At 44.6% G+C, this 10,448-nt stretch overlaps 1 protein-coding gene across 1 annotated transcript; it reads right to left on the minus strand.

The window, feature by feature from the left end:
* Positions 1 to 317: 317 nt before the first annotated feature.
* Positions 318 to 8,674, minus strand: POLR2M (RNA polymerase II subunit M). The gene is made up of 4 exons (XM_089782002.1): positions 8,270 to 8,674; positions 4,780 to 5,502; positions 3,034 to 3,256; positions 318 to 1,448 (listed from the first exon to the last, which is right to left on the minus strand). The coding sequence occupies exons 1-4, from the start codon at positions 8,365 to 8,367 to the stop codon at positions 1,308 to 1,310; spliced, it is 1,185 nt and encodes a 394-aa protein (XP_089638128.1). The 5' UTR covers positions 8,368 to 8,674; the 3' UTR covers positions 318 to 1,307.
* Between the last annotated feature and the right edge of the window lie 1,774 nt (positions 8,675 to 10,448).

Genomic DNA, 10,448 nt, shown 5'->3' on the forward strand with positions numbered 1-10,448 from the left:
GCAAGTGGACCAAAACTAGCAGTGTGGATGTTATGGCATGCTATGAAAGTTTTAGATATAATCAGATATTTCATTATTCCAAAATATACAGAACAACTATTTTCATTATATCCTGCAAGCCAAGGCCCTTTTCTCTTTTTCCCCTAATACAGCAACACCATTTCAGAATTATCCTTTGAGAAATAATCTTCCTTGCTAGGATTTAGCTTATTATTTATATTTGGAAGCTAGAAAGAAATCTGATGTCCAGATATTTAAAAGACACAAGGCTTGAGGCTTCAAAAATGTTCATCTGTACACAAAATGGGTAGTTGGTATGATTTGCACATAGTGTTTTTATTGCACTTATCAAAAGACCCTTAAGTTTCCAAATGTAGTCTGCTTTAAATGACTGACACCATAGTATAATTAATGCCAGCAAATGAACAAAAGTCTTTTTTACCTGCCGTGGCTCGAGTTTGCTTACAACAGCTAATGCTATCGCCAATAGCTAAGTCAGCAGCAGGGAAGTGCATTCCTTGTGCTGCACAGGAATATCAGAATCATGATGTTAGCAAGGAAAATAAAGAATTTTCTATTATGTTTTATCTGAGCTGTATTTCTTTGCAATTAAGAAAAGCTTTTCACTGGTGCTCTCCACCTTCAATCTTCAGCTGAAACATAGACAATGTTACTGTGTTTGAGAGATATTTGATCAATGGTTGGCTCATTTACCTTACTGAAAAATACCCAGGACTTCTGAAACTAGAGAAAGGATCTGTTCTATTAGTTTCAACAGACAATAATATTTCAAAAGTTTAATCAATGTACAAAAATAATACAGGAAAACAAAACACCAAGAAAAAAAATAGTCTTCAAATTAATTAGATCTCTAGATTTGCTTAACAAGCATCACCATAACTGGACAGAAAATGTTCTGGAGTTCTTGCTTATTCACTATAGGTTTTCAGGTGGAAAAATATATTTCTTTTATGTTTTGTCCTCCAACTATACCATCTTCTTGTAGACTCTGCCACTGCTTACTACAGTATGTTGAACAGCCCTTAGCTGTATATAGAGGTATATAAAGCCCAATGAGCAATTTTTGAGGCACTGAGAACTTTCTCTGCCTATGAAAATCAGGCCCCAAACAACATCATTTGTACTTGAAGTATTAATCCCTTCCAAGAATTGCAATGCCACATCTCCACTACCAAAACCAGCACTCTACAAGGCCAAGAACCCTGATTATTGAATCCTAGTTATTTTTAAAAGGATAGTTCAAGACATCAGCTGCATTGTCTATTGACTGATATTTTCCTTTGAGCTCAGTCTTCCAGTGAATGGTAGTTTTCCTCGTCCCCCATTTCTCTGTATTTCATCGAGGCTTCTCCCTCAGGTTCATATCTGACCATTTTAATATTCAAAGTTTCTGCTAGTTTGTGCGCGGCAAGTTTGGCTTGCATTTCCTAAAAACAAAACACACACAGGAAAGAGAGAGAAGTTAAACTAGAATGTGCTATTTCATTCTGGAAGTCAAAAATCTACTAGCTGAAAAATGGAAACATTACAGAGTAACTTGCATGTTCATATTAACAGTCTCGTCCCAGCAATTCATGGTATCTCCTAGAAACAGGAAGACATTTCCTTACATTTATAAGTTCTTTCATTTTACTGCTAGAGCAGCAGCTTCTTCATGTTGCAGTACTTATAGGCCACCTTCTTTCACTTAGGCCACATCTCTACCTAGGCTAGATCTTGCTCATCAGAGTCATCACATGACTGAGAAACAAAACTCCTATGCTCCAAATCCAGTCTGACAAAGATTATAGCCTTTGTCAACTCCTGTAATTTCTCCAGTTACAGCTTCCCCCTCTATAAAAAGGGGAAATAACATTTACCTTACTCTCAGGAATGCTGAGATTAATTAGCACAGCATTGGGCAGCCTGCGGCCCGCATGGGGCCCAGGGGGCTCCACCTGTAGCCTGCAGACCCCCTGACTGCTCCCCTCCCCCATGTTCCTCTTGCACATTGGGGCACCAGAGCCCCACATCTCCTTCTCCGTCCCTCCCTCCCTGCCATCACTTTTAGAGGAGCCGTGAATTGCCTTATTCATACTCCATACTTTGTTCCCAATCTTCCCCCTCCCTCCCAGAGCTGGAACAACATGAATCAGCTGTTTGCAACTTTCCAGCTCTTACAGGGAGGGAGAGGAGCAGGGACACAGCATGAATCAGGTGATTTATGTGCTCCAAAAATGCTGAGAGGGAGGAGGAGAGCAGGTAAATGCGGGGCTCATGTGCCAAGGTGCACGAGGGGTCATGGGGCCACAGATGAAACTTGAATGGGCCTCAGGCTGCTGTGGTCCACTAAGGTGGAGGAGGGCCACTCAGGCAGCTCATCTACCATTCCTGATTTCCCATCCTGAATTAGGAAGTGCTTGTAAAATACTGAGCAGCACCACACTAAAATTAAACAGCCCAACATCAACAAGTTTTTATAACTTGTCCAGTTTTAAACATTACTAGTGTGTCATCACATGGAATTCAATGCCAAAATCCAGTGCCACAAGAGAGCTCTGTTCAAAATGAAACTTCTTTAACATCTGACAACTACAAAAAACTTGGTTATTACCAGTCACAGTGTGAAGAAAAATAACTGTAATTATTTGCATACATTTCAAAAACATAACATTGGATACTTCTTTTGCCTTCATTAGCATGAAAGGGACATCCAGCATATAGTAGTAACTAGTATGCTTGTTAAAAGAACATACCTTTTGAGTGCAAAGCACAGAGGTGACAAGGGACACAACAATGAACTGATCATTACTAGATGCAAAGAATAATGCTAAATTTTATTCACTGCTTGAGAAACTTATCTAAAGAATTTATTTGAAAACACCACTCACAAATCAAATAGAAATATTAATCTGATCTCATAAAGAGACTGGAAATCTCAACTAACATGTTTAGTTTTTATACTGTGGCTTTCTAAAATGGTCCCAGATATACAATACATTTTCCAGATCAAACAGTAATACTGATTTATACCTCATAAATTTCTTTTTGCCGTGTCTGAATTGCTATTGATTCTTCTATGGATAACAACTGAGCAGGTGCATAATGAAATGGTGGCAGCCGCGCTGCTGTGATGTCATCCAGATGTTTCTTATCTCTAATACGGCTTTCTTTCTTAGAAATTGAAGACCCAGGTCTCCTAGGTGAATGACTAGGTGAGGAACCATGCGATGACCCACTCCACTCAGCTGGCAATCTAAAAGGGATCAAATGTAAAGTTGCAACCCATATTGCCATGTGAATGTAATACACAGAAATGACTATGTTTACAATTAAAAACGGATATAGAAAGACTAATACAGAAAGTATAAATCAGGTCACATTTTAATGTACCACATAAGTGAAAATAAACAGAATTTTCATAGTGCTTTTTCATGTGCAAAGGTAATTAATTTCTAAGGGGAAAAAAAAAAAAAAAAAAAAAAAAAAAAAACTTATAAGGAAGGACATTTTACCAAGGAGGAAAAATTCATGGACTACCTACTTCAATTAACCTCTCTGGGAATGGAGACATTCATTTTCTCAGAGAAAATCCTCAAGCACATTTAGGGTTACCAGATGGCTTTCAAAAAAATACTGGACACACATGATCTCAGAACGGGGGGAGGAGGGAAGCACGGCTGGCCAGGAGGGGGTTGGGCGGAGCGAGGCTGGCTGGGGGGAACCAGCTGGCAGGAAGCAGGGATGGCCGGGGGTAGGTTGGGGGGAGCGGGGCTGGCATGGGGAGATTGGAGGACTGACCGGCGGGGAGCAGGGCTGGCCGGGAGGGGGTCGGGAGGAGAGGGGCTAGCTGGGGGAAATCAGGGAAAGGAACCAGCCAGCAGGAAGCAGGGCTGGCCAAAAGGGGATTGGGGGGGAAGCAGGACTGTCCAGGGGGAACCAGCCGGCGGGGAGCGGGGCTGGCCCGGGGGCATGCAGATCCCAGGTTGCTGCCCGTCTCATGCACAGTCCTGGCGGGGCGCACGGGCGAGTCCAGCCCCAGGGATTCCATCATGCCCCAGCCCTGCCCCCCTCCTCTCTACTGTGTAGCTGCGTGAGCATGTCTATCAGCCAGGCAGTACGCAGTATGCAACTACATACCAATACTCGTGATAACAATAAATAACAATAAAAGTTACTTAATTAGAAAATACCAGACATTTATATGTCGGGTATTTTCTCAATTTGTTTCCCAGACAGAGAGCTCAAATATGGGACTGTCCGGTTCAAAACCGGATACCTGGCAACCCTAAGCACATTGAAGGATCATGCCCTATTTAAGTAGAACCACTCTCTACACACAGGTTTCCAACACTAACCATAAAAGAGCAATTTGGATCACATGCTACCCAAACACTTGCAGTGACACCTTCCTGCCTTCTTTTGTGAATATTTAAGATTTTTAATCAATGGAGGCCTGGGGGGAAATGAACTAGTTATTTTAAGCAGCTTGTAATCTTTTAATACTTTAAATATATTTTATTGTGATCTGCAGCTACAATAGGTTCATCTTTTCAATTACATGAAGGGGTTGTGATGATGCTCCATCATACATATCAATTGTTTCTAGTGTAGTGCCTCGTAAAAGTACAAAACTCTATCATATCACCAACCCTTAGCAAATATTCTTTCTGGGAAAAAAATCTCTACCAGAAGCTATACTTCTAGTTCAGTTTCTCTGCTTATTTTGTGTCCATAAAACAGCAATGGATAGAAGCATCTATATTCTACAATACTTACGCATTTGTTTTAAATTTATTTTTAGCTCTTGGGTTCTTAGCTCTTGATTCTAGAACTTCAATATAATGCGGCTTTTTTGGTGTCATGGTGGAAAGGCTTTCAAAGGGATTATCCTTAAATTTAGGAGTGTTCTGTTCTTTTTCTGACTTTCCTTTGCTGTTATTCTCATCTCCAACTGCAACTCTTTTGAAGGCTTCAACCAGCATGTCATCACTGTTGCCTGAATCATCCTCAGCACTTTCTGCTTCACCCAGAGAATTATACTTAGGTATCGGTTGATCAATTTTCATCAGGCTGGTTGTGGATGAAAGTAAACTGGATTCACTTTCATGAGTTTTTGCATGGTCTTGTATCATACTCTCTGATTGATCATGTTTTTTATGGCCCTTTGCAGAAGCCTTATGTGTGTGTCTTTTCTTGGTACATTCAGCTTCCTTGTCTTGCAAAACAGTGTTAGAAGTTTTTGTAGCAGAGTAAACATTTATATTAGTAGCAGAGTTTTCATAAATAGATAAAACTTTATTTGTTGATTTGTCCTCACTCAGGGGTACTCTTTGGTTGTTTGTATTAATCTCCTCTTGTTTTGCCTGAAACTCCAGTCTAACAACAGACAACAGTTCAGTTGTCCTCCTTAATTCTTCTTCTTCTGCTATGGCACGCTTCAGCTTTTCAACAAAATCGGCGATCTTTTTACCTTTATCTGGAAGTCTACAAATAAACGTCCTAAAATAAGAAAGAAAGAGTTACATGACAGACCTTTGGCTTTAGTTCTGATATTCACATATGTAATACCAAATAGTTAAAGTTAATAGTTTCATGAAAATACTAAAACATTGTGTAAGACATTCTGAAAATATACGATTCTAAAATCTGCATTAATGCATGACATTTGTAGTTTTATAAATTAATGACTCCATCAGAAAAAAAGTAATCATTTTGCTAAACCAGTAAAGATTATTTTGAGCTGAAATAATGGCACGGCAAATATTTTCAGTGATTTCATTTAAAGAACACAAAACTGGGAGGGGAAAATACAAGATTGATGTGAACTGTGCTATGATTATTGAAGATATTTATCAACTGACTTGGAACTATGATCATTATGTAGAACTGGAGTATACTTCTTTAAACTTGTCTTGACAGTCTTATTGGGAATAACAATGGTCCTGTTGCATTTTAGAGACTTACAAAAATATATAGTTCGTTAGTCTCTAAGATGCTACAGGACCATTATTGTTTTTAACGTTTTTTTTTAGTTACAGACTAATGCAGCTACCCCTAAGACTTTTGTTGTGAATAGTCTTCCCAACTCTATTATGCTACCAAAGCTATCTGTAGCAAATTAATCAGAGAAGTTTTCAACCTAGAAATAGATGCAATTCTGACACAACTGAGTAGAATTCACAATCAGTAAATTGCATCTAAGGAAGTTTTACTGATTTTATGGAAAATACTACAAGTAAAGTATCAGTATGTAGTACTTTTAGGCATTAGGGATGTAAAATCCCATTTAATTGTTTAAACAGTTAAACATCTTTTAACCAGTTAACTTGTTAAGGGATGAGGTGTGTGAGGTTGGGGTTGGCCCATCCACTGCTGGTCTGGAGCAGCCTCCTGCCCCCACCACAGACAGGGGCTGCATCTTACAGGCCAGAGCAGCCCTGTCAGCAGTAGGCCCTCCTGTTAAGTGTGAGGCTTACCAGTTTGCTGGTTAAACATTCACATCCTTATTATGCAGAGTTGACACTAGAATAGATTTGCTGGTAAAGCTACACCAACAAACCCTCCTAGTGTATACACAACTTGCAATGGCAAAAATCTGTTTTTGCCACTATTATTTATATGCCATATGAGCAAAAGCACTTCTATATCTTCACAAGGAATTTTACTGGTATAGAAATATCACATAAAACCTAACAAAAACAAGGAAAAAAAAACCAATGCTCTGACCAACATAGCAAAAGATTTTAGTGTACTGGTCTCAAAGAATAAGGCTAAAATTGCACATTTGTGCAGGATGCATGCGTGTTCTAGTTCTTCCTCTCTCTCACTTTTTCGCCTATCTTCACTGAAAGAAATGTGTCTCTATAACTAAGTTAGCTATTTCACTGTAAATTTTAGAGGGGGGCAGGCATTGGTGTTTTACCTCAGTGTACCTTGTTGTGATCAGGCATAGCTCCGCTAACTGGGGATTACTTCAACTAGCTGAGGTCTAAAATTATTTGTGTCTTGTCTCCACTACAATTTTGCGTCAAACTAGCTATATTGATGTGAAGCAAGACACATCTTTTACAACAAAGATAAAGTCTAAGTTTTAGGCAACACCTTCTTACATTCCCACCCCCATAAATTGTTTCCCTCCCCATTTCAGTATTTATTCATTAACTGTCTCTCTCACACACAGTCTTTTTATTAAAATAAGACTAGAAAGCCTCTTTAAAGACTGAACTTATTTCTGTAGGTGACATATGTCATAATTGTAAATCATTAAAGTCCTGACCCTGTAAACATGAGAGGTGGTTTTACTAATGTGAGGAGCTGCACATGTGAACACCATCTGTTGGTTCAGAAAGAAACTTTCCCCCAGGTCAAATGGGTAGTGACAATTTTTTTCACCTTCATACAGTGTGTGGGAACAGGTTACTTGCCAGGATTATCGGGGTCTACCTATCATTCCCCTGCCAATGCAAGGTCTTTGAACATTGCTGCACCTCAGTCCCTCCTATTTTCTGCCTGTACCACCTAACAACATAGCTTCCCGTGGACAGTAATACTTTGGTCATTGGGTTTAGCATGTGGGCACTGGATGATGTTGGTGACCTGTGACTGGGCCATCCCTTCTGGCACTGAATTCTGATTGACTGATCCTGTACTGCTTGGACTACCAAATCCTTCTTCTCCCTGTCACTGCACTCTGCGTCACAAAAACACTGTGAGGCAGCCCCTTCGATAAGCTCTTGGGCCTGTTCTGCCCACTGAGTCAGATCAGTGACTTGGTTGTTAACCCTCTCACAATGACTCAGCTCCTGTCACCATGATATCAACCATCCAAAGTGACACGTACCTGGTGTAAGCTGTAGAAGGTTGTGACTGGGAAAGGGGGCGGGAGAAGAGGAGCAGGAGGCAGGACAGCTGTGTGTCTGCATGACTGGCATCGGGAATGACAGCACTGTCTTGGCACTGGGGTAGCAGTGAGAGTATGGGGGGGTGGCGAGGGCAGGAGACAGGCAGCGCTGTGAAGCGTGGACGATGACAACAGAGCGCTGGGGATGCTGGCGGTGGCTGAGGGCAGGAAGCAGACAGCTCGTCGGGGGGGGGGGGGCGTAGACGGGGATAACAGCGCGGCATTGGGTGGGGGGCGCAAGGTGCGCGGGGGCAGCAGTGACGCCGGATACCTCCCTCCGCCGCGCGGGCGGGCAGGGACAGGCTGAGCCCAGCCCGGGGGCGCTCTCCCAGGGTCTCGCTCCCCCGGCCCCCACCCCTCGCTCACCGAGCGGCCAGCAGCCTCTCCTGGCGCCTCAGCATCTCCCGCAGCTCTTGCAGGCTCCGGCCCCGCAACTCCCCGCCTTCCCCGGGCGGCGCTGACATGCTGCCGGCCGGCTGCGACGGGTCACGTGCCCCTGTATCGGGCTCCCCAGCGCCGGCTCCGCCAGCAGCTTCCGCTGCCTCCTGGAGGCCGCCATGTTACCGGAAGGGACGGCACTGCCGAGGAGTCAGTTTTTGTTGAAACGCGGTTGCGCGAGCTGCGGAAGATACCGCCCGTTCCCGGGGCATTCCCATTGTTGCCCGGCCCCTCGCTAGAGCCCGTTCTTCCACTAAGAGCGCGCATCTAGCTCCTGCCAGTTGGGCCCCACGACCCTGGCGTCTTCAGTCCCTCCGCTCCACGCGCATCAGCCCGTGCCCTGCCGGGTCACTCCCACCCCAACCTCTATATCGCCCCGCCCCGCCCTTCTGCCTCAGCTCTATAAAGCCCCGCCCCGCCCTTCTGCCTCAGCTCTATAAAGCCCCGCCCTTTTGCCTCAGCTCTACATAGTCCGCAGCCTTGTGCTCCTGCTTTGTAGTCCCAGCCTCTATATGGCCCTAGTCTCCCCGCTGCGTCCTTCCACGCCAGACCCCACTTTCTCACCCCTCCAATCCCAAACACAGCCCCCAGCTCTACGCCCTCCTCCATTCCCCTATGTGTCACACGCATCCGCTCTCCATAAAGTCTCTGTCTGCTGCACCCCCAGGCAATAGACTTCCTTCAGGCCCTCCACATAAGTACCAGGCTCTTGCCAGTGCCAGCATTAAACCCTTCCCCAAACCCTGATCACTTCCCCTCTACCACTGCTGCACCACATATGCACATGTAGAGCCACCGGACGCTGGTCATCAGGTGGTATGGAACAAGGGTGCCATTTAGTAGCCCCCCCGAAGTTTGAACCCCTGGGCTGTGTCTAGACTGACAAGTTTTTCTGCAAAATCATCTGCTTTTGCGGAAAAACTTGCCAGCTGTCTACACTGGCCGCTTGAATTTCCAGAACAGCACTGACGATCTCATGTAAGATTGTCAGTGCTTTTCCGGAAATACTATGCTGCTCCTGTACGGGCAAAAGTCTTTTTCCGACTTTGCGCAAAAGGGCCAATGTAGACAGCACAGTACTGTTTTCCGCAAAAAAGCCCCGATCGCGAAAATGGCGATCGGGGCTTTTTTGCGGAAAACCGCGTCTAGATTGGCCACGGACGCTTTTCCGCAAAAAGTGCTTTTGCGGAAAAGCATCCTGCCAATCTAGACGTGCTTTTCCGAAAATGCTTTTAATGGAAAACTTTTCCATTAAAAGCATTTTCGGAAAATCATGCCAGTGTAGACGTAGCCCTGGAGTTTATACTTGAGGGCTACTTAAAGCAGCATGCCCTGGCTCCACAGGCAGTTCTTTAATGCAACAGTTTAACGTGCTTGCAATTTTGCCATTGGGGCGGAGACTTTGTTATAAAAAGAGAGAGGCAAGTAATTAAGAATAACAAAAGACTGGTCATTCAAGTAATTGAAGGATCCTTAGATCATCACAAAAACATTGTCAGGTACTCCACTTAAAAGATGGGGTGGTGGGAAGAGAATGTGGGTTTTGCTGCTGGGATTTACATTTAGACCAGTATTGTTAAATTTATAAAAAGGCGGTAAATAGGGAGACGGCAAAATTTGCAGATACTGTAGAACAGTGGTCCCCAGCATGGTGCCCGTGGGCGCCATGGCGCCCGCCGGGACATTTCTGTGTGCCCGCCTAGCGCTGCCCCCAGAGCTTGGCGCATGCATGGCCCCGCCCAGGGCCAGCTCTAGGCACCAGCAAACCAAGCATGTGCTTGGGGCGGCACATTTTTAGGGGCAGCATTCCGGCCAGTCTTACAGCCCAATGAGGGCCTACCTGTGGCTGCCCAAGACAATGGGCGAGGCGGCGGAGGGGAGTGTGGCAGGGAAGGCACTGGGCAGCAGGGAGACAAAGGAGGGAAGGGAGACAGGAGCGGGGCCATGCAGCAGGATGCCGGAGCCCAGCCACCCCCTCCTCCTGCAGCCTCCCCCCCGCCCCTCAGCCCCACCCAGCGGCTGCGCTAGGCGACGATTGAAGTTCGCAGGGTGCCCAATGCAGCTACTGCCGCCCTGAGTAGCGGGGGCCCAGCGGGGGGCTGCAAGC

This window comes from Pelodiscus sinensis, chromosome 14 (genome assembly GCF_052426305.1).
Source record: "Pelodiscus sinensis isolate ZL-2025 chromosome 14, ASM5242630v1, whole genome shotgun sequence".
In the NCBI taxonomy this organism is placed as follows: Eukaryota; Metazoa; Chordata; order Testudines; family Trionychidae; genus Pelodiscus; species Pelodiscus sinensis.

Coding starts and splice junctions, on each gene's coding strand:
- POLR2M (XM_089782002.1), bottom strand. CDS start 8,367: ATGTCAGCGCCGCCCGGGGAAGGCGGGGAGTTGCGGGGCCGGAGCCTG. Junction 5,503..8,269: donor GAGAGGCTGCTGGCCGCTCG/GTGAGCGAGGGG, acceptor TTCTTATTTTAG/GACGTTTATTTGTAGACTTC. Junction 3,257..4,779: donor AATAAATTTAAAACAAATGC/GTAAGTATTGTA, acceptor GATCCCTTTTAG/ATTGCCAGCTGAGTGGAGTG.